The sequence below is a fragment of the Drosophila albomicans genome, chromosome 4 (genome assembly GCF_009650485.2).
Source record: "Drosophila albomicans strain 15112-1751.03 chromosome 4, ASM965048v2, whole genome shotgun sequence".
Classification (NCBI taxonomy): domain Eukaryota; kingdom Metazoa; phylum Arthropoda; class Insecta; order Diptera; family Drosophilidae; genus Drosophila; species Drosophila albomicans.
Genome location: NC_047630.2, coordinates 1,402,173 through 1,426,369, shown reverse-complemented (window position 1 = coordinate 1,426,369; position 24,197 = coordinate 1,402,173). Strand labels below are relative to the sequence as shown.

Here is a 24,197-nt window from a genome sequence, read left to right as displayed (position 1 = left end):
AAAAAAAATATTGTACCATCTCTCAAGCAACTCTTGTTTAATTTCTTTGCAATAGAAAATAAAATTATTATGGATATGATATAGAGCACAGTTCAGCCCATTGTGCTAAATTTTATTTAATATAATGTTACATGCTGGTATGTCATACGACTACGGGAGTCTGAAACAATACTCTTTATGGCAGAAGCCCACGGTTCAGATGAAACCGACCTAGGCATGATTAAGCAACTTAATGCCACCTTCGCTAGCATGGGCATAGTTGACATTTGCGAGATCCAGAATTCCAACGGATTTGTCTTCCAACTACAAAATGGCTTACTTAAGAAAAGATGCTTTCCATTCTTTCGGTACTCTGGAAAACAGAGTCTCGGAGTTCTATTGTCCTTTTGTGCAGATCTAAAAAACTTTCCTGTACGCTTAATGCGACCATGTCCTGTTCTCCGCAATCAGTAGGTATTTCTGTTTGTGTATTTTCAACCATCTGCTTAATGATTTCATCGGTGACATTTTTTACGTGAAGAGGCATATCGAAGTCGAGGATCAAGCATATTAGCTTTCATCAGTATGTTATTCTGCAGCAACCCACTCAATCGCTTTTCTGATATTTTTAGAAGGGTATCTTTTGTTTCGATGCCCTCAGCGGTAACCACATTCGTTTCTTTTAATTTTGTATTAATCATTGGAATCACTAAGCTTACGGTCACATAAGAATCTCCGCTCACATTTTCAGTGGATATATCATATATCAATATCGCCTATTTTTTCCCAAAAAATATCGCGATATTTTATTAAGAGGAAAAATATCGATATTTCGATATATTTCCGACACCCCTATTGTAAATGTAAAAATATTGTTCACACGCTTTTACAATGTCAAAATATTAGACAATATATGCTATGATTGTATCATATTATTTATTTTATTGTTTAATATTACTATTATTATGCTAGATACAAATACAGATTATCATCTATGATTCAATTTTTTACATTTCTGAAGTTTATGTACAGTACAATATATGTATATATTATCTAATATAGTAGATACAAGTTGGTATGAAGTATTTAATTTAAAGTCAAATTAAATTAATTCGAACATGTTAAAATGTGACCAGGTGTTTAGAACATTGGAAAACAATCAGGTGTTTAGATGATTGGAGAACAATACAAAATGATTTTTAGTAATTGCATATTTTGTAAAAGCAGGAAGTCTTTCTGCTGTTACAAAAACACACTTGTTGTTGGCTATGTAGTTTCATAGCTCGTTAACAATGCCGCATCGACAGGCTCCAAGCAGCTGGGACAAGTAAGACTTCGCATCAGCCAATCGTCAATGCAATGAACATGATAAATGTGCATGCATGGTAAATAGCGAACAGCCTCGTCTACGCAAAATTCAACCATACAAATAACACACTCCCGTGCCTTTTTCGCGTTGCCATCATAAGTGCCAATCGGTAGGTGCTGAACAAGGCCAATGCGTTTCGCTATTTTAATGTGATCTTCCATTTGGTTGGTGGTATCGACGGATCGACTATCTGGAGACGACGCTGGATAGAATACTTGCGGCAATGGTTCATTCTGTAAAACTTGTGCACGTTACAAACATATATATATAAATATATATATATCTGTGTCCTTTTTATGTTTATAAAGCGTAATGTGTCTTTGCCACTACTTGCCTGATATATTGAAAGTGTCCCATTGTGTTCCTGTATACTAATAGTATCGTTGTTGCCCCGAAGTAGTGATATATCGTCAGAACCATTTATCTTTAAGCAATTGCCCATTGTTTGTCTTGAATGAGCAAAATAATGGAGAAATGCGTATTTTTTACTTTTCTACGTCTTACGTACGTATGTACATAGAAATAATTCTTCAAACAACTCATACTCATAGTTCACAGCAATTCAAAATCTCATTATAGATTATTGGGATGTTGAATTAATATATGTAAATTCAAGTAATGCACATGTAAGTTTTCCATTTACAAATTACCATACAAAATTGTGTACATGTAAATGAATTACCAATTAATTAAAGTTATACAAAATTTATACACACATACATAGATATGTGTGTGTAGTATTCCTTTGAATATTTTTTGAGATTAAAAGCGTGTCTGACCAGTGTTCACTGCATATACATACATACATACTATGTAAGTACACACTTCTATACGTACATGTATATAAACCTAAGAATTAAGATCTCCGATATTAAAATGTATATGTATAGGCGTGCTTCACAAATGAATGGTTCTCAATTTATTTTTCACATTACAGCTGTTAACGTTTTAACAAAACCGCTAATTAATTTGATTTTGATTAAACTCAACTCTCCAAGCATCTACATATGTATATGAGTAAACAAGAAACTAATTTACTGTTTTTGTTTTTCTTTCTTGTGAAAGTTATATGTAAATTATCGATAGGATTACCGATAACAGCTTTTAATAATAACGATTACTGTAAATTCATAAGTGTAATTTATTTATTTGAAAGATTTCAATAAATTCTATAACAATAAAAATTAATTTAATTTAATTTTACCAATGTAAATGGCTAAACGTGTTAATATTGTCAACAAGAAGAAATTATATTGCTGAAAACAAATGTGACCAAACACGGCTAAAGCTGAAAATGTTTATTTGCTCGTCTAAGACTAAAATCCAAATTCTTGGTAAATAAGTGATGGCATGGCAGTATTAAAAGCAAATTAGTTGAGTTGGCAATTATAAACAAAACAAAAAAGGAGAGCATCATGACTGAAGAGACCATAATCCTTATGCTATTGGTGATTGTAATGTTAGTTGGATCGTATCTTGCAGGAAGCATACCCTTAGTCATGCATTTAAGTGAGGTATATACAAAAACACAGTTATTAAAAATATAATTCTAGATAATACACGAGCTCATCCATTTGCAAAAGCAGGAAAAATTAAAGTGTGTGACGGTATTGGGAGCTGGTTTATTAGTGGGCACGGCCTTAACGGTTATAATACCAGAGGGTATACGCTCATTATATATGGACAGTAAGCGAGCAGTCGCACACAATGATGCTGATACGACGATTGTTACAGAGTCCCATGTTCAACCATTGGATTATTCGCGAACAATTGGTTTGTCCCTTGTGCTGGGATTTGTTTTCATGATGCTTGTTGATCAAGTTTCGCAAGGACAAACAAAAAAGTCAAATAATGGCAATGAGTACGATAAGAATATTACAGCAACTCTTGGTCTAGTCGTGCATGCTGCAGGTGAATACTACTTTCGTTTTTATATTTACAAATGAAGTTGAATGATTTATGAAGTTATTTTATTTAGCTGATGGAGTTGCGCTGGGTGCTGCAGCAACAACTAGCCACCAAGATGTTGAAATCATTGTATTTTTAGCAATAATGCTACATAAGGCGCCTGCTGCGTTTGGCTTAGTTAGCTTTCTATTGCATGCCAAAGTTGAACGCCAACAAATACGAAAGCATCTAGGCATCTTTTCATTATCGGCGCCGCTTCTAACACTGCTTACATACTTTGGGATCGGCCAGGAACAAAAAGAGACTCTAAATTCGGTGAATGCTACTGGAATTGCAATGTTATTTTCAGCTGGCACTTTTTTATACGTTGCCACCGTGCACGTGTTACCCGAATTGACCCATAGAGAGCAAAGTAGCCATTCTCCATCAAACCTTTACGATTACCATCTCCTAGAAGAGTCTCGAGAGGCAGCTGCTTCAAATGAGATGAATGTCAATAACGCAACACAGTCGCAGTCTCATCATCACAATAAAGGTCTTCGCTTTGGTGAACTAATTGTTATGATATGTGGCGCCTTACTCCCGCTAATTATCACATTTAGTCATCAACATTAGCGTACTATTTGCTTCTAATAGCTATCAATTATATATGTCTATTATATAAGAATGTAAATATAGTACTATTTTATAATATTAACTATTCCTTTATCACACTGTATTTTAAATAAAATGTAGCGTCCTTGCGCAATACACACATTGTAAGTAAAACACACAATAATTCAATAAGACCTTATTTTTTTGTAGTGAAAGATAGAATACATAAATGCGTAAAATTAAATTAGTTATAAAACTTGCTGTATGTTTGCTGTCTAGTCCTGCTGCTGCCGTCGCTTCTCTATTGATCTCATCACTACTTGGCTGTTCATCCGGTTTTCGTTTCAAATCACTCATTGCCTTCTGAGCTCTAGACATTGCTGACCAAAATACATATTGCTGACACTACTAGACAGTAGGAACCTTCTCTGACCGCACAGTTTTCTAATTTTAATAGTTTTATTAGTTTGGAACTTCTACCGGCTTTATCACCACATATTACTTCAAAATAACATCAAAAAAATCAGATTTTTTTGTTATTGCAACGGGAGTCGGTAATAAGTTTGTGAAATGACGCTTACGAGGAATTTCCTCGTTCGTCCATCGTTTCCTCGGGAAATATGATGAATCCTCATATTGAGTATGGTAAATGCAGTACTTACTTTCCCAAAAAAAAGAGAAAGCTGATTAAATAACCAAATTTAGCGGTTGGTATTTTTGATATATTTTTAGAATATCGTTTTATTGAAAATGCGTAGCGGGTATCTCATATTCGAGCACACTCAACTGTAGTTTACTTGTTTATTTAGGTTTGCCTGGTTTCTGAGATAGTTTTGTATTTTGATGAATATAAGTACGTTTTTGCCGAACATTAATGTTTCGCTTCATAATGATATTTACGCTCAGTTCTCTTAATCAAATCTACAAATGTCTGTTTGGCTTTGGGATTCAAGAACCATATTGCGACATGGTATCTGGAGTAAGGTCTAAAATATATAACTAAAATATTTGTCGCCTAAAGAAGCTTGGCAATATGCGCGATTAAATTAACATACTAATAACTGCGAGGGGTCCGAGTACCCTGAGAGCTGAAGAAGTTAGGAGCAGCATAAAATGGACAAGACTAAGCGGACAAGACAAAGTACTTTCAAGTGTTTTGGGCGGCTCATTGACATGACAATTTATCGTGGATGATCCAAAGTAAACGAGTCCCAATGTGTGTGTGGCATCTGATATAGTCCTCCTCCTCCTCCTCCTCTGCTTATGCAGAGGGTTATTATTATGACAGTCGACTTCACCAACCTATGTTCATATGTATCTATCATTGTCAACATTTAAACTGCAGTAATTACTGTGGGCTTGCATTTCTTTAATCTTGTTCAAGTACACATATGTATGTATATAAACTAGATTTTTACTTATTATTATTATGTTGTTTAATTTATTTCGAGAAAAATAGAGGCTCTGTCTAGACAAAGACAAAGACAAAGACAAAGTACATTGGAAATTAATCATTTATTCGTTATACATATGTTGTAATTATAATATCTTGTTATTAGACAAGACCTTTCTTATAGGCATATGTAGGCATACATATGTATGTACATATATGTGTCTGTATGATTTTCGATTAAAGGAGTCAATGCAATTACAAATACTAGCGCAGAGACTAATGTATAAGCTTATCCCAAGTTCTTAAGGAGTTGTCAATGTGTGTGATTGATTTTTCTATCTATCGTATTTAATACGAGGGTAAACCCATATTAAAACACAATTAATTAATGTTGCCACTTTGTTTAATTGCTACTGGAAATAGCAATTCTAAAATTATATTAATATTTGAGGATAACTGATGAGTGAATACAGAGTACCTGAAATAAAGGTGATTTTTTTATTATTTCTTGTTATTTATGCCACCGACATACATCTTAATTTTTCTTACGTTTTCTTATAATAAATGTAAAGAATTTCAATTTTCGTTTTTCCAATTGTTATAAATATATTAATGCACGTATTGAATGTGTCCTTGTATTTATGAGTAAATTGTTTGAATATCCATACTTTTATGTAGAATAGCAATTGTGTACCTCAGTAAAATTGATATTTGCGCAAACATTGTTATTGATGTTGATGGTACAGTTTTGTCTGACTCCCACTCCCCCTTATTGTTTTGACTATTTTCAAAATAAACAATGTCACGGGTTTGATAGAAAGTTGATATTTGTGCATTATACATTATTTTGCCTGCAGAATTAATTCTAAGAAGAGCCAGAGTCAGACAATGTTTAAGTGTGGTTGGAAAGTTGATGGAATAGCGATAAAAAACCAACGTCACCGAAATATATTTACTAATTATTAAAAAAAACCATAAAAAATATACCCTAAATAATCTTCCAAAAGTTGATGCGCGCCCTAAGCGTTATATCTGACGGGTTAAACTTTAAGTTGCGATCAGATAAAGGGACAATTGAAATTGCCAATAACTATGCAAAGGGTGTAACAGATTTGCCGAAAGAAGTTGCACTTGAAATGTGACGCCAAAGTTCGCATTCAAAACGTTAACCCAGCATTAGAAGGCCCCTTTATTTTTGAAAAATATTGTTCCAAACTGTATCTTAAGTAATGAAAAAAGCTTAATTTGGATAGTCCAGATGGAAATCAAAAATTTTGGCCAATCCAAGGCATCCCGGCTAACTTTGGTTGTGGCTCTCTCAGGGTATGATCAGCTTTTAGTTGCTTGGGTATGCTTATATACCTAGCCGGGTTGATTCGCAAATATATACGGATCTTCTTGAAAGTATTCTTATCTAATTTGCGGACTGGATATTTGAACAAGATAATGTCTCGATACATGTTTCAACGCATTCTCATTTGTCGAGTGGAAGAGTATCACGTCATTAGATTGGCCAGACATAAGTCCAGAGAGGATCTTTGAGGTACATTTTCCTCAAAAGTTTACGTAGGAGGAAGACAATTTCAAAGGTAAAAGGGATTGAAAAAAAAGAATGGACAGCTATCGACATAAGGGCACTTGCACATTAGTAAATTCGATGCTTCGACGATTGAAATTGAAATTCAATATCATACTTAATTATACGTTGAAAGTAAATCTTAATTTCGTTTCTATTTTTAATAAATCTTTCTTTTGCACAAATATCAATTTTCGTTGATGAAAATTTTCAAATTAAATTAGAATTAATAAATTCAAAATGCTGTTGGTCTTAAATATCATTATCAATTGCCTGTTCAATAAAAATAGTAAAGTAAAAAAAAAAATCAATAAAATATAATGCACATATATTAATTTTACTGAGATATGTATCTAATTATAGGTAGAATTTCTAGGTTAGTAAGTATGTGGGTGTTTGGGTGTTTGGGGAGTTCATGAGAGATTGCTTGATACGACTTTTAGACTGCAGTTTCAGTATGGCTGTGGGACGATAACCGCTCTACATCAATTTCGGGTATGGTCAGCTCATCTGGTATATTATCGGCATACTCAATGGAAGATGTTTCCGAAAGGCGTTTGCTCAACGATGTCTGTTTGCGCAGCACCTCAGCCAAGGAAGTGTTGGTGTGTTCACCATAACGAGAGTCAAGACCTTGTCGGAAGGCGTTCACCACACGTATCTAATGCCGAAAGTTAAATAGAAAGAAAAAAACACGAAAACATTGACAAGATGGACGGAAAACAATAACAGTAGTAGCAGTAGCAGTAGAGTAAACTACATTTTATTTAATCAGTCAACTTAAAACAACAACAAAAAATTAAAAATCTCAAAAGCGCATGTATGATTTATATGTATTAAGTGAATTTGTTCAATGTGCGTTAAAATTCACTTACATGAGAGCTGTAAAATCACAAAAATTATTGAATTGTATCCACGTAGATGTGAATATTTAAAAATCATTGACAAGAATGTTATGAAATGAAGTGAAGTTTATTTCACATAGAAGCCTTTCCGCAAATATAATAATTAATTTTGATTTTGATTTTGGGAAATAGGCTATTATGTTTTGCCTATTATTTTAATACATTGTTCTTTGAAGTTTTTTGGTGAACATGCATTTGGTAATTGTCAACATAATAAATACATAGAGGAATGGATTCAAATTGCTTTCGTTATTTTCACGTAAAAAGGTGGATAGTAACAACAAATCAAGTTCAATGCAAAAATAATATAAAATAAATATGAATACATTACAAGTGCAACTATTAGGGATAGAAGTATAATACTTTTTTTCTTCGTATAGTTCACAATATCAAGTAAATGTATAATGCTCTTTTAAATAATGAAAAACACGATTAGTAGAGGAGTATTTGAATGTATACAGATGTATGTGAAGTAAAGAAAATTTGGATTGAAGACTGGAGTAATTTCTTGCTAAGATATCAATAAAAAAGATTCCTTTAATTATAAAAATTGCAGCGTTTTATTGTAAAGCACATATACATTAAAAATTTAGTAAATCAAAATTCGAATTCTGCTGTTGTATTGTATGTAAAGACTAAACTATAATGCTAACTAGAATGCGCTACGTTGATAAGGCTTGATCAATTATTCCTAATGCCTCAGATGATGCTGCGGATCAACTTATTTATTTTTCTTCTTCTTCTCATTTCATTATAAGAATTCTGTGAATAATGGAAAATGTATGCTGAATCCTTTTTACTTTGCTAAATCCTTATTTACGAAGTGTAAACTTTCGAAATTGTTGCTTTATGTGGTCTACTTTTATTTGTAAATTCTAAAACAACGCTTTCCGAGTTTTATTTTATGAATGAACTCCACTCCAGTTTAATAAAGCAACAATATATTTTTGAAATTTTTGAATTAAAGCCAAAACGCAAAAAGTGCGCAATAGATTAGATAGGTTAGAAGATACTACCCCGTAGGCTGTTAATGATATGGAATACTACCAATCAATCAATATTCAAATAAAAGGTAAGAGTTACTTTTTTTTACATTTTTTCAAATTTGTTGTTAAAGAATTTTGTATGCAAAACATTTTAAAAGCAAATGGTAAGTTTAGGTTTAGTCAGTCTAATTTCTACAACAGTCGAATTCATTTTTAACGACTTTGTTTATAACGATATTGTTATAGATATTTTACTATAATATATTTATAAGATTCTTATAAGGGAATATTATATAGATATTATATAGACATTGTAAAGACCAAACAACGCAAAACCGTTAATTAAATATAATTTTTGGTGGTCACTTGAATGTTATTATAAACGATTTTGACTGTATGCATTTCAAGCAATTCTAGATAACGAAGCATTCAAATTTAAAAATGAATCTGATGATTTGATGTCCAATCAATTTGAGGTCTTAGAATTGTAATTGTAGAATTGTAAGTAAAATTAAGAAAAGGCTTACAGCTTGATCAGTGTTGCTCTTGCTATAGGGAACCGGAATCAACCGTTCTTGCAACTCGCCGCCTATTACCTTTAAAATGGGAGAGAGAAAGTAAAATAGAAAACAATAAACGGGAAGAGAAATACAGGTGAAAAAGTCAGTTAAGTGTAAAATGCATTATTAAAAATTACTACATACATAGAATAGATTAGGTTTAAATATATTTACATAATACTTTAGTAAGCATGTTATAACATCCATGTATATTAACTATTAAATATCTATGGATCTCAGCAGGTGTTTTACGTTTCTTGAATAAATCTTTAGGAAAAATGACTTTCGAAAGAAATTGTTAAACCTAAATTTTCGTTTGTTTGTTTGTTATTATCTCATGTTTAATAAAATATAAAAAATTCATAATTGCGCAAATGTAATTTTAACGGTTTATTAACGGCATTTATTTCATTATGAATTGAATTTTGCTAATGTGCATGAATTACTGTTATCAACACCACTATGACAAAATGAATGTTAAGGAAATAAGCTACAGCCGATTGCGTCCGGCTGTGAGATACCCGAATCCGATATGTACATTGAATCCAAGTTGATATTAAAAATGTGGCCAAGAGAATGTAGGTGACAACGCGTCTAGAATATTTTATTTTATTTATGCCATTCGGCATAACGCCAACGATCGAATATGGCTGTAATGCTCTTTTTTTCTCAGTAGTATCGCGGGCACAAGGTATTAAAATATACTGTGCGTTACTGTACAAAGTAAAAAAAAAAAAACTATGTATATAAAGAAGTTGGAATTGTGAGGATGGGATAGGTATGTGTGTTCTCCAAATTGTTCAGAATCAAAATAAATATTTACATATATATTGTCGTATAGAAAACTGAAATTGTCGTAAGATACTATGTGTCTGTATGAGTGTGCTTTCAATTAGAGTATGCCAACTGTAAAAATATCGAATACATTTTTGTGATATTTTGAGCAATGTTTATGAATGCTCAGCTCATATGTAGTTAAATATGCATGTAAGTTTAGGTTTAAGTGTAAGAATACGAATTACCAATTTGCCAAAAGAACCAAAACCACTCATGTATTTCGAAAAACATGTTTATTTTCCTCAGCATGCACTTATTTGTGTACCATATCTATGTATATGTATATTGTGTAACGCTTTAAGATGAATGTGCGAAAAATCTCTTTAATATGTATGTAAGTTTTAATGCCACCACTCATACACGTTTGTGTACCGTTAGGATGTGTGTGTGTGTGTGTGTACGTGTACGTTGGTGAATGTCAGTTTATCTCTATAAACATTTAGTTTGTTTGACATTATCCATAATAAAATATAAATGCATTTTGATAACTTACGTGTGTGAGTGGCTAAATCGCTAATTACTATTTTTCTATGTACAATATTTTGGCTATAATAAATATTCGGAATCCCGACAAATGACTAATACTGAACCATCAAAATTTAACTATTCACTTAAGTAATAACACGATTTGTGATTTAATTGATGTAAGTACATAAATATGTACATACGTATGTCTTTGACATATTTAAAGATGTAGACAGTTTTGTTCTTGCTTCTTTTCAATTCAAAGGTAATTTTTTTTTGTAATATTATTCATTAGTTTTTAATTTTATTGTTGTATTTTCATTTGTATTATAGAATATATTGAATACTTCCCATAATGTGGAAATCAAGGCTAGACTCTAATAGGTATAGCTTTTATCTTACCCCTTGACCCTTGATTCATTCATTCACAACATACGAGTACGCATTGTCGTATATAGTAGTTAGTAATACGAGTACCACAATTATAAATAGCAAGTTTTAATACAAAAAATATAAGATTAAAGATATAAAAAATCATGCAATTAAATAACATTTGCTACGTATTAAAATGTATCTTATTACAGTACATAATTATCGGAGTACAACAAACGACCGCTTTCTCTGCATATGTGCTTGTGTGTGTGTATAAGGATACAATGGATGCACTTTATATGTATGAACAATTTATATTATAAAATCGATGTACACGATGTTTGCATACATACACGTCCATACATATAATTGCACATGACCATATACCCCTCCCACAAGTACACTATTTTTGTTTTTGTTTTTGTGTCAATGAATGAGATATTAGAGAAGGGAGATTTAAATTCGTGTTTCGTTATGTCCATTTTGATTTTTGTGGTGATCGTTAGACTGGCGCAAGCTGTGAACAACATCTGCTAAGCCAGCATGTTGCAGTTGTGTGGAATGTGGAATATTGATATTGGATGGTGCAATTGTGGAAGCGGATGCAAAGGCAGTGGCACTGTCGGGACCATTTCGCAGACTACGTTGCTGCTGCTGCTGCTGGGGATCTTCGTCTATGTACGATATATCAACTGGCAGAGTTGCATATGAGCCATGCTGCTGATGCTGAGTCTGCGTCTGCGTCTGCGTAGGCTGTTGCTGTTGCTGATGTTTGCTGTTGCTGTTGCTGTAATTGTAATTTGGGCTCAGCAGATTTAAATTGTAGAGCAGATGAGACCCACTACTGCCACCAGTTGGTGGCATACCAGTCCGAGGACTACGCAAGCTATGCAAACTGTGTATTGAGCGGCGTTCATTAATATCTTCCAGGGTCGAGCGGAACGCACGAATCACGCGCAACTGAAACGCAAACGAAATTAGACAACAAACGAACAAAAACAGGAACAAATATAAAAATAAACGATAAGCATAATTGTTTATAAATAGCATAGCATACTAAAACATTTAGTTTTTAAACACTTTCAATAACATACAACATACATGCATGCATATGCCATAAACATCAAATTTGTATACATTCATACATATGTATATAAGCACACACATGCATGTATTTTATGTTTCCGATTAGTATTGTATAAACGATCAACGATAAACGATAAACGAAGAAAAATTAAATTGCTTAAACTCAATTCACTTGCATCGAATTTGTATTATCAGATTAAAAACCTGCTGCTAATCCTAATCCTGATTCTAGCAACAAAATTGATTACCCGCCTTTAGCCTTTAGAATTAATGGAACTCGGAAAAAAGCGCATGCATCTCGAATTTACAGGCTGTACATCCCTACATCCACATCCCTTTGAACTGTGCTAATCGGACACACGGACGTGAAAAGGTCTGAACTCGTTATATCAGCTTTGTTTGAGTCATAGTCTAACAACCAGGAAAATTCTGACGAATAGCAACAAATAAATTAGTATGTAATTTTAAGCAATTCATTTTGGTTTGGATGAAACAAACATCGTAAGCAGACAAACGAATTATTATTAACTTCTGTTAAACAACGTTTTACGAGTATGTGTGTCCTTATGTACACATGTTTCTACGGAAAAATATATACATATACATATATCATAAAACAATGATCAAAGTAATGACCACAACGATAGAGATATTACAAAAAATAAAGAGAATCAGAAATAAACAGTATTCAAGTTGCATTTTGATATTTTCACTGCTTTCCGCTAAAACTCGAGTTTTTTTAATGTTTTTTTTAGAATATTTTCATATACTCAACTAAAATTATTATACATAAGTATACGTATTTTCAAGCCACTAAATAATATTCAAAACTTCATACATACCAGAACACATGCACATGCCAAAAAGAAAAACTGACAAGGCTAGATTGTCCAACTCATTGAAATAAAAAAATTATAAAAACTTAACCTATTTTATCTTCGAAAAAGTCTGAAAAGTATTAGAATTTAGTGTTGACTGAAAAGTTGTAAGACCTATAAAGGTATTTAAGGTCCAACTGAGACCTTCTGAGCAACTAACCAACTGAGTAAGCGATCAGATAAAAAATTAAAAATTATGTGAGACAGACAATGGTGTATTCAACATTCCGCTCTATGAATGTTCCAATAATTTTTAGCTTGACTTGACAAAATGAGTAAATTTGGCCCACGCTCAACACGGATTCTTTTAGCACGGTTACAAATTCGCTCCTATCTACTTTTTAACACGCTAAAAGCCTCGTTCTTACATGATTTTTTGATAAGGAGCCATCCAAAAAAGAAAAAAGTTGAATACAGCAACTTTATTAATTTAATACCAACTTTTACTTTTGAAAATATGAATGAATGTTACGCATTTATTTAAGGCATAATAACTTTTGGTTAATTTTGAACAAATGTATGCAACTCTAATAAAAACAGACCAACTTTGAACAGTAAAAAAGTTTGTTTGCTGTCAATTTTAAACGTAACCCCTTATTTTGTACTGTTTGGCATAAAAACGCAATGCCATTAAAAACATATGCTATGATCTTCGATTCCAATCGCACCGCTCGACTTTTTTAAGATTGTTATAATTTTGTTGAAAGTAAACTTATTTAGCTTCAAGACGTGGAGTATCAAGTATTAAATAGTTAGTGGGTCTACATAACTTGATGGTACACTGAAAAATTCAATTTCTTTATTGAGAACTTTATTGAGCAAATCGTTTTATTTAGACAATAGCTATATATCAATTTATGAGAGCATTGAAAATCGACCCTTTAATACAGGTACATATTTACACATGCGACATTAATTGCACCAATTTTAATTTTAACCCTTCTACCCTCAAATTTGGTTGCGATCAGATAAAAATTATTTTAAAGTTATTTGAGAAATACTTATGTGAAGCAATCGGGGCTTAGTTGAATATTTTGAGTGTAGTACTATAGCAATATGAATATTGGTGTATTAATATTTTTGTTTTTTTTTTTTTGTAGAATTTTGCTATATTATTGGAGGGTGGCGGGTATCTCACAGTTAAGAACACTTATTTACGTTATTTTTTTTTGTTATTTCCTAATGTAATAAACGTCGTGATGTTTTGTTAGGTGCTTGTTTTTTTGAGAATATGTACACACATTCAAAAATTTGTTCTAGAGTTTGAGTTGTTGGTGCAGTGAAATAAAAAAATAAATTATTCTACACCCTATTTGCGGGCAAAACTGAATTGAGCCACTTAGTGAAAACGGGGAGGCGTGAAAGGGGACACGGCATTTATACTACATTCTACATTCTACTCATCACACAACCAAGTCAATAAAGTCGAGTGCAGTACTCTTTGATATAGTTTAATAAATAAAAGGACGGGAGTTATGAAGTCAATTAACGGTGCTAAATATGATTATTTATACGTGTTGTTAAATTATCAACCTATAATGGATAAAGGCTTTCTTTTATATTTTATTGTCGATGTGTTTCAATAATAAAAATTATAAATTGTAATTTACATACGTTTTAATGCTCGTTAGAAGTATTGTAGATAGTAGTAGAAGTAGTAGATATACTATTTGTTGATGTTGCATAAGAGACCTATGTAAGTAAGTAGTCGAGGAATATTTCATAGTCATAGTAGAAAGTAGTAGTAGCATAGTAGAAAGTTTGTAGTAGAGAGAAGAGCGTGTTTTGCGGATCGGATGCCTGTTTGTTGTTGCTGTATTCAGTATTCAATATTTGTATATATTATTACTTTGAAATTTTAAAAAGATGTTTCATTTCGACTTTGCTTTCATATCCCTCAAATGGGTTCTACTAAGTACATGAATTTTTGTTTAATTTTTCGAGTAATAGAGAGATTTATTTTTGTTTGTTTTTCGCAAAATTATTCTCAGTAACTTGTTAATTGTATAGTGACGTGTGTACATTTCAATACGAACCTAATCTAAGCATTTAAAATTGTGTGCAAAACCATTTTAAATATATATATATTTTTTTAAACAACGGAATATGAATTACGAATTGATATATTTACGTAATTAGGTTAATTTTTAAATAGAGTATTGTGTATACTATAGCAATGCAAGCTAATTTTATTAATACATGTTTGAATAACGTATATAATATATACATATGTATATACTTGACCAAATTTAAATATTTTTTTTTTTTAGTTTATGCGTTCTTATTTTCTCATTGCATCTAACCTTGTTAAGGAAAAAACCATGGAACAATGCTAAGATCCTATACTAATAACAATAGTCTGTAGTCTGTAGTCTGCACTAATGTAGATATAGCACATAAGCCAATTCATACAATATGATATTTGGTTTGAATGATGGTTCTTGGCCTATGAAGTTTAATCCTACATATACAATACATAATTTTAACCTTATACTGATAGTATATTTTGTGGTATGGTAAATAACAATTTGACACAAAATAAACATAGTATCGCTTCCTTTTTTAATAAAAATTTGGATAAAGTATTTGTAAATATGAATTGAATGCATTAAATAATATTCTTTATACGAGAACGAACGAATATCATAAACAGTAATAATTGTCTGTTAGACGGCAGATTTGTTTTATATCAACTCATGATACATATGTATGTCGAAATTTATGCATTTTATTAGAAAAGTTTGTTTGACTTGACCCTAACAGAGACAATTACATTACACATACGTCCATCCACTCTATAGAGTTGTTTTTTTTTTTTTAGTATTAATAAGTACAAATATGTACATACATGTACTGCACTTAATATTCAATTGTTTTTATGTATGCCAATCTTTCCATAAAGTCATTTTCACATTCTTGCCATGACTTTCGAGTGTATTGCAACTTATTATTTTACATCTGCATATACATATGTACAGATATTATTTATGTACACGTAAGATTATACATATTACAAAATGCGTCGGATTTTGTTTGTTTTATAAATTTCTTTTAGTATACGATCATAATTACATTTTAAGGTATATTTCTCATAATTTCATGATTGCTGTTTTTCGAGTTCAGAGTTCATAATGTTTTTGTTGTTTGTTGGGGCATGTGTAAAGTGTGCACTGAATATATAGTATATGTGTTTAGCTGCATGTTGCTTCACATAACATTACAAAGATAAGAAGTTCTTGATGCTTAATTATTGAATTTTTGTCAATTACACTTCAGTCTCTCGTATTGGTTCCGCCGGCTTAAAAATTACAAAAATTAATAACAAATATCCAATAATTACTTTTGATTCAATCGATCGAAATTATGTATTTTTTTATATGCCACCAAACGCAAATGAATGAAAACCACATAACTCAATCGAACGGCAAGAATAATGATAGAACGCTAAATTAAACAAATAATAATTAAAAATTGCGGTTCAAAATAATATGCGTAATTTAATTGTGTCATATATATTGCAAATTTCTTGCACAACGTGGAAAGGTTTAGTCGTAGATTAATTTGAAGCGATTTTAAGATCCTAATTACATACAAGAAACTAAAAGCTGAATGTAAAAAGTTTGCATTTCAATTTTGTCTATTAAATAAAACATTTAATATGCAAATTGGACAGTAAAAAGGTGGCCAATCCAATTATTACTGTGTTCCATATAAAAGAGGAAATATGCAATATATTTCCGTTTTACATAGCAAAAATAAACAAAAAAAAGAGTTTGGGGAATGTTTTCTAAATTCACTCATTTTATTATTAAATATTCTAAAACAGTTCAGTTTCTACCAGTCAACGAAGTATTTTATTTGAATAGCAGAATATTGCACGAATAGATATTCAACTAATTATTATGAACATAGCTCTGTGGCTGGAGAACATCGTAAAATTAATAAGATTGTTGGAAAACAATTATAAAAAAAAAAACAAAAAAAAAAAAATTAAGCATAGTTTAAGGTTGTATTTTGGATCGGTCGGTTGGATTAATGACATTATGAGCAGATTCGGATACAGGGATTTATTAGATATTCTAATGCTACGATACACTGCTGAAGATAACAATCGAAGTTTATGATGCAAAACATTCTGGACGAGCTTTTGCTTTTGGTTTCTTAACTTAAGATATTGACGTCTTCTGCTTCATAGCAATTGAAGATTTCTAACGGTAATACACACGTGAACACACACTTTAGAATATGTACATAAATACGAGTATATATAAACTAAAAATACTTGTGAATATAGTTGATATTTTGAATGTTGTACTGCACTTTGAATTAAAGTGTTGAATTAATCAGAACTATAGTACGAGTTTAATTTTAATCAAAATAATACACATATTATTGAATACAACATGCATTCCAATATAAAACAAGTAAGAAAGCTACAGTCGAGAACACTCGACTGTGAGATACCTGCTACCCATTTTGAATAAAAGCAAAATATTTGGGTATTCTTCTCAAAATATTCGAAAAATACTACAAACTACTAAAAACATACCAAATGGTACATTTGGTATATTGATTAGTACCGCATTCAAACTATACCACACAATATACCAGATTGTCAACCAAAGCAATTAAGACCCCTAGTAACTAGGCGTTTTTGCCCATACAAAAGTATTTCTTTAATAACTTCGACAGTTTTTATCTGATCGCAACCAAATTTTCAGGTCGTACAACTACTATAGTTGTTTTTGTATATACTAAAATTCGTTGGCTTCAAAAATAAGCTTGTTATTCGATTTTTGTTGATTTGCGGGGGCATGGAAAAAATTTGAAACAAACTTGATCTGCGTGCAATATATATCTTAGTCTCTGAGATCTAGGTGTTCATACGGACATACAGACAGACGGACATGGCTAGATCGTCTCGGCTGTTGACGCTGATCATCGGAGATGCCTCCTTCTACCTGTTACATACATTTCCTGCCGGCACAAAGTTATAATACCCTTCCACCCTATGGGTAGCGGGTATAAACTCTTAACACAAATAAAACTAGACTTTCTGATATATATATATGAACATAAACGTTGTTGATTGTGCTTAGTCATCATTGATATTCACATTTGTAGCTATCACATACATATACATAAATAAATATGCATCCCATCATTGGAAATCAGTTTCAATTTGGGGTATTTGGAAACGACTTCAAAAATATTTAAGGATATAATCTTTCAATATAATTTATATGTGGATTAATTGTTAGAAAATATTTTTGTATATTTCTGAAGGTATATATATATGTTTATGAAATAATTTAGAAAACGCGTCGCTACTACTCGAATAACAAAAAACAACAAAAAAAACATAGAAAATCATGAAAATAAAAACAATAAATGAAGCATAAGCATTGACTTGTCGTGAATGTGGGTTAGGGGGAGGATTACAAGGAAATTGCAGTGTGTAAAATTGAGGCATAAAACAAATATTGTCTATTTGCCAATAAATTAGGTTGATATACACTTTTCTTACCGGTACAGAAATCTGGAGTTGAGTTGATTCACGCGTATTGTGTTATAAATGTATATATATTCATTCATATATATATAAATAATATAAATATACGAGATTTGTTTTTGGTTGTTTGGTAAATTTAGATAATACGATTTTCATTTGATATTTTTAAAGTTTTTATATTTATATATTTTTGTGGAGTTTTGCATCATTTATTCATTCATTCAATCGTTCGAGATTCGATATTGGTTTTAGGCATTTTTGAAAGGAGGGCGAAAAATATATGAAATGAGTATTATAAATTTAAATAGTATACAGTTATTGGTTTTCTTCGTGTATATTTGCAATTAGTTCTGTTAACTGAAGTGGCGTGAACTTTTATATACTTACTAATACTCTTCTCAATTATATTTTAATTAGATTTCAAAAGTGTTATTTCCATACTCAGAGCTGTTTTCTTTAGCTTCTATTTAACTCAAAATATCGATGATTAATTCTTAACAATCGGTTTACATCTGCTTAGAAATTGATCTACCCAAAAGAAGCTGAAGAAGAAGAAACAACAGCTTTTAGATAAATGCGAAGAGCCCTGCGAGAGTTCGTTTTACTATATCGCTAATACGTTTGACGCTTTTCAAAACATTATCGAGGAAATATTCCTTCAGTCGAAAATGTTTTGTATCGAATTAGTTTGAGTGCTTTTATTCTTAACAAAATTGTATTAAAACTTAACGCTCTGTCACCTTACAATGCATTGAGAAAACCATATTGTTTTTATCTGACCAAAAAATTAAATATATCATTAAGAACATGCCGCTCAATCGGATAACACCAAAACTATATTGTATTGGGTATTTTAGGCCTTGCTTTGTAATTTTACATACGTATGTAATATCGTTTATATCCAAATTATTTTAAAATACATTTCAAAGAGTATGCTCATATTCGGTAAACCGAAATTAAAAAATAATTTTTGTTTAAGTTTTGTTACTTAAAAATAGATTTAAGTACATGCCTATGTACTCTTTAGGTCTACTTTATTCTTTTTAGTATTCTGTTCGTATAATTTAGAGTATCTGCATGCTAAAGCCACAAAAAACAAAAAAAACAGAAAATAAATGTGAAATAATCCGCTTCAAAAATCGAGGAAACTAAGCAAAAAAAAAAAATATTGTTTTATTTAAATTGTATTTGACTGAGACATTTTGGATACGTTTTTAAAATAATTAGTATAAAAAATATACATATATGTGTTGAGTTGAGTTTTAGTTGTGTTTCTATATATTTTGATTCGTCGATTCAACTAAATACAAAATAATGTTTTATTTTTATTTCAATACCAAAAACTTAATCCAGATAATCATAATTCTTTAATAGTATTTCAAGCGAATAAGATGACAATGTCATTTGATTTTGGGATTGTAGTTACACCTGAATTATAACTTTTTGATATAGCAAGTGGCGACATTGTCAACAATTATATTTATATTTATTTTATTATCACCTGATCATGTGTATATTTAGGGTATCCATCGAAAATGTCAGCCATAATAATTAACTATAGCTTTTTAATTTGATCATATAAGCATTCAAGTAGAATTTAAATTTTTGTTACAATATCACAGGAAAACTTTTTGATAAATTCGTGACAAAGATACGAAGAACAACAGCAACATCAACAGTTGGACTGAAGATATCAACATTTACATGAAAGGATATAAGACAAAGATAGAAGGGCTTATAGAGAGAAATTTGAGAGAGTAAGAGTGGAACAGAGCGCAATCAGGAATAGAAGGAAAAATGGGACAGAAAATGTTTGATTTTATTTAACTAAATTAAAGGTAAATCGTATTTACTTTTTTTTTAAACAAGCACTAAAATATTTCAAGCTATTCAAACGTGTTTAATTTAAAATTTAAACTGATACTATTATTAGGTGAAGACTAAAGTGTATTTTATTTTTCTAATTTTGGGACATTAACGACATTAATTATCTTGATACACAATTATTTTTGATTTTACAATTCCAAGATAAAGCAAAATAAATATTTTTTCACTTCAATTTATTATTTTGATATATTAAAAACATTTTATTACGTATAGAAATAATCTCAATTTGACTTAATTAAAAAATAATCGACACAAATATTTAATTTTTATTTAAAAAAAATCGTTGAGTTGAAAAATGTAATCGTATGGAATTTGAATATTAAATTTACATGGGGTCAGGTCAGGAGGTCATATGAAAAAGGTATCGTTAATTTATTAATAATATATAACCCTACACAAAAGCTAGAAATTTCACGCCTACTTTCATAGAAACGACTTATGACTTTTATTGTATACTATCGATTAATTGGCGAAAGAAGGAATGGGGGGACGGGTGGAACCTAACATAATAAATACTGTCACAGTTGTCAATAATCATTGACATTTACATAATGGAAATATCATTGATCATGAAAAACATGAAAACGAAATCAAGTCATATTAACGGGATCACTGAACAATGAAATATTACATAAAGAAGCTACAAAAAGTACAAAATAAGAATATATATTTCATTGTACGTTTTAGTTATGCGAATGTGTGAATATTAAATTTTAAATTAAAAAAATACATTTTAATAAATTAAAATAATAAAGCTAATAAAAGTAACAAATATGTTCTTGAAATGCAGTTTGTGAACGGCACAATGACAACTGACATCATCAACTGCTGCTTGAAATTCTCAAATGAAGTGTCACTTGACAATTTAATGTAATTACAATCACAGTTAAGCAGTTATACTCACGAACCGTTCACATACAGCAAATTGATGCAGTGGTTAACATATTATTGCCTAATGACATATTTTTAATGTTGTGTAAATATTTAAATTAAATATTTAATTCTGTGTTGTGTATATCGAAATTTGAACAAAATATCCTGAGTTATTTATACCAGAATCTATGAACATGAATAATATGGGCACATGTTAGTATGTTAGTTACTATGTGCCCATAAATTAGACATATTAACATAGATGCTTTTATAGAAATGAGAATCCAACTCAAAATATGTAAAAAAAAAACGATACCAACTATTTGTTTTTAATTTGATAAGTAATATATTTAGGGACTCTATAAATATGGAAATCTGGAAAATCAACTTACTTGAGTTTGAAGACGAGTTAGGCCTCGTATCCATAGAATTTGTCCAGCTCGCGGCTTTTTGTCCGAGTCAATAGAATCGAAGCGTTCTTCACCCAAATTCATAGCGTCAGTGTATTCCTCTGGATGACCGCGTCCCCAGCTGAAAATTCATTATTTAGTTATTCGTTTTGGGAAATAAGTAATAAATATTATTTAACTCTTATTAATTGTTTAATAATAATATTACCACAGTTATTTAATAGGAACTATATGGAAATATTAAAGTAAATATTATTATGAAAACTCGAAGATTAAAAACAAGTAAGCAAGTCACAGTCGAGTGTGCTCGACTGTGAGATACCCGCTACCCATATTGAATAAAAGCAAAATATTGCGGTTTTTGTTTCAAAATATACCAAAAATACTAAAATATACCGCATTATATATTTGGTATATCGATATAGTATCACATACAATATACCAGATCACGGCACAATATACCAGATTGTCAGCCGAAGCAACTAAAACCCCTAGTAACTAGGCGTTTTTGCCCATACAAAAGTATGTCTTAAATGACTTCCACAATTTTTATCTGATCGCATCCCAATTTGCAGGAATCACAATTACTATGGTTGTTATTGTATATACCAAAATTCGCTCTAGCTTTATTTATTTATTATTTATTCGATTTTTTTGATTTGCGGGGCGGAAGTGGGCGTGGCAAAAATTTGAAACAAACTTGATCTGCGTGCAAGCATAACTGCTGTCGAAAAAAAATTATAGCTCTATCTCTTATAGTCTCTGAGATCCAGTGTTTCATACGGACGGACGGACAGACGGACATGGCTAGATCGTCTCGGATGTTGACGCTGATCAAGAATATATATACTTTATTGGGTCGGAGATGCCTCCTTCTACCTGTTACATACATTTCCTGCCGGCACAAAGTTATAATACCCTTCTACCCTATGGGAAGCGGGTATAAACAGTCGATTTTATATGCCCATACTATTTAGTTAATTCACAATGATAAATTAAAACCATTCGTTATATGAGTGTTAAAAGTATTATTAAATGATTCTCGAAGTAGCATTGTATTTGATTACTTACTTGAAATTCTTATGGAGAATAGTCTATACCCATTTACTTATAATTTAATAATAAAATACATAAGATCTTATACCTAATTTAATTTTTCTTCTTGGCTTCTTTATTATATTTTTTCTCATTTGTTGTTAACACAATCCTTAAAAACTCAATGTTAGTCAATGTCAATAAGCTATGGTAGTCACAAACTTTTAAAACTTTTACGAACTTTTGATATTTAATTAGGCACCAAGATGTGTTAAATAAATATCAATATACGAGCTTATCATTTAATATAACATGCCGTGCGATACAAGCTTTACATGCAAATATACTTTGATTAACAATCATCTTCGCATTGAAATAAAAACTATAGTGTATTAATAAAGCATTGAAAAATTTATGTAATGAAAATCACCACTATATATATATATACGGTTTGGCTTAATATTATTTTACATAATAATATCTACTCACGATAGAATTTTAGGTAATTTTCGTGTAGGCACTGAAGTGATTAATTGTCCCCAAACTAGTGTACCGATTCCGAAGAATATGCACCATAGCCATTGCTCAAGAGACAGGGCTTTTGTTGAAAAAGCCATTTTACCATATTGAATTATGACAACCTAGGATTTTTAAGCATTAATAATTTTTGTCATTAATATTATTTGCAGTTTGAACATTCCAGATTGTAACACATTTTTATTACATACCTGTGAAATCATTGTAAATATCCATATAGTATAAAATATGGGATTGGTAAAAAGTCCTTCAACAACGTTGCGTTGTCCGTGGATTTTACGGGCGTTAATCTCATTAAACAATGTCATCATAACAAATGTGTTGAAAATAATAGTAAAATGTTGGGTTGGTCCAGCGTTTAGATCTTGATCCCTTCCAGACTCTATATCCAGAATCTTGTCACCTAATCAATTAAATAGAATAATGACAGATACTAGCCCTCATATTTGCCTTAACTTACCGACAAAAAGTAATCCAAATATGATTACAAGTTGATATAAGGCCTGCCCCAAAATATTTTTCATCATTGTGCGTGATATAAGTGGCTTAGTACGACCATAAGGTTTACGTAGTAAAAGATCTGGCGTTGGCACTTCCGTAGCTAAAGCCAGTGATGCTAGAGTGTCCATAATCAGATTTACCCATAACATTTGCACTGCCTATAATACACACAATTCATTCAAAACAAATTAAAAGTTTAAAATTATTACGTACCGTAAATAAAAATTAAAGTTTGCGATTATATGAAAAAACGATCGGCCCTCGTTTCATTTAATTTAAATTTAAATGGTTTTGTAATGCTGGATTTGTATGCATTTTCTGTGAGACGACTTGTAAGATAGTTCCATTGTGCACGTCAGTGAGTCAGTGAAGTATTAATCTCAATATTTAATATACCCAAAAAAAAACAAGTAAGCTAAACAAGTACTATATTGACATACAAATTTGAAATTTGTATGTCAATATAGTACCACATTCAAAATATACCATAGGCGGCACAATATACTAGATTGTCAGCCAAAGCAGTTGCTTTAG

General features: G+C 31.0%; 3 protein-coding genes across 13 annotated transcripts in view; 1 reads left to right on the top strand and 2 right to left on the bottom strand.

The window, feature by feature from the left end:
* Positions 1-934: 934 nt before the first annotated feature.
* LOC117573233 (RING finger protein 11) lies at positions 935-2,379 on the bottom strand. 3 transcript variants are annotated; one of them, XM_034256286.2, is made up of 3 exons: positions 2,069-2,141; positions 1,683-1,797; positions 936-1,581 (listed from the first exon to the last, which is right to left on the bottom strand). In XM_034256286.2, the coding sequence occupies exons 2-3, from the start codon at positions 1,788-1,790 to the stop codon at positions 1,246-1,248; spliced, it is 444 nt and encodes a 147-aa protein (XP_034112177.1). In that variant the 5' UTR covers positions 1,791-1,797; positions 2,069-2,141; the 3' UTR covers positions 936-1,245. The 3 variants fall into 3 exon arrangements, with proteins under 3 accessions (XP_034112176.1, XP_034112177.1, XP_034112175.1); XM_034256284.2 differs by lacking the exon at positions 2,069-2,141 and adding an exon at positions 2,186-2,379 and having other exon boundaries at positions 937-1,581; XM_034256285.2 differs by lacking the exon at positions 2,069-2,141 and having other exon boundaries at positions 935-1,581.
* A 190-nt stretch (positions 2,380-2,569) lies between these two features.
* On the top strand, positions 2,570-4,106 carry LOC117573229 (zinc transporter ZIP9). Of its 3 annotated transcripts, none has more exons than XM_052006248.1 (3): positions 2,570-2,862; positions 2,932-3,259; positions 3,314-3,404. In XM_052006248.1, exons 1-3 carry the CDS (start codon positions 2,764-2,766, stop codon positions 3,328-3,330), a joined length of 444 nt encoding a protein of 147 aa, XP_051862208.1. In that variant the 5' UTR covers positions 2,570-2,763; the 3' UTR covers positions 3,331-3,404. The 3 variants fall into 3 exon arrangements, with proteins under 3 accessions (XP_051862208.1, XP_051862207.1, XP_034112168.1); XM_052006247.1 differs by having other exon boundaries at positions 2,583-2,862; positions 3,327-4,106; XM_034256277.2 differs by having other exon boundaries at positions 2,586-2,862; positions 2,935-3,259; positions 3,327-4,106.
* Positions 4,107-5,346: 1,240 nt separating this feature from the next.
* Positions 5,347-24,197, bottom strand: part of LOC117573220 (plasma membrane calcium-transporting ATPase 1) — a 31,397-nt gene continuing 12,546 nt past the window's right edge. For 2 of the 7 annotated variants that reach the window (XM_034256243.2, XM_034256244.2), the window contains 6 exons: positions 23,623-23,821; positions 23,354-23,565; positions 23,115-23,266; positions 21,573-21,711; positions 9,238-9,306; positions 5,347-7,480 (listed from right to left, as the gene is read on the bottom strand). In XM_034256243.2, coding sequence (XP_034112134.1) covers positions 7,259-7,480; positions 9,238-9,306; positions 21,573-21,711; positions 23,115-23,266; positions 23,354-23,565; positions 23,623-23,821 — 993 coding nt within the window. In that variant the 3' untranslated portion in view covers positions 5,347-7,258. Of the gene's footprint in view, positions 7,481-9,237; positions 9,307-11,054; positions 11,905-15,711; positions 16,207-18,435; positions 18,448-21,572; positions 21,712-23,114; positions 23,267-23,353; positions 23,566-23,622; positions 23,822-24,197 lie in introns of those variants that run through there. The other 5 variants (XM_034256240.2, XM_034256241.2, XM_034256242.2 and 2 more) reach the window with 4 other exon arrangements.

What these genes read in the sequence shown, in the direction of transcription:
- LOC117573233 (XM_034256284.2), bottom strand. Translation starts at nt 1,790, where the DNA reads ATGGGCAATTGCTTAAAGATAAATGGTTCTGACGATATATCACTACTT. An exon ending in GGACACTTTCAATATATCAG is followed by an intron (nt 1,582 to 1,682) that starts GCAAGTAGTGGC and finishes CAAGTTTTACAG; the next exon opens with AATGAACCATTGCCGCAAGT.
- LOC117573229 (XM_052006247.1), top strand. Translation starts at nt 2,764, where the DNA reads ATGACTGAAGAGACCATAATCCTTATGCTATTGGTGATTGTAATGTTA. An exon ending in TAGTCATGCATTTAAGTGAG is followed by an intron (nt 2,863 to 2,931) that starts GTATATACAAAA and finishes CATTTGCAAAAG; the next exon opens with CAGGAAAAATTAAAGTGTGT. An exon ending in TCTAGTCGTGCATGCTGCAG is followed by an intron (nt 3,260 to 3,326) that starts GTGAATACTACT and finishes TATTTTATTTAG; the next exon opens with CTGATGGAGTTGCGCTGGGT.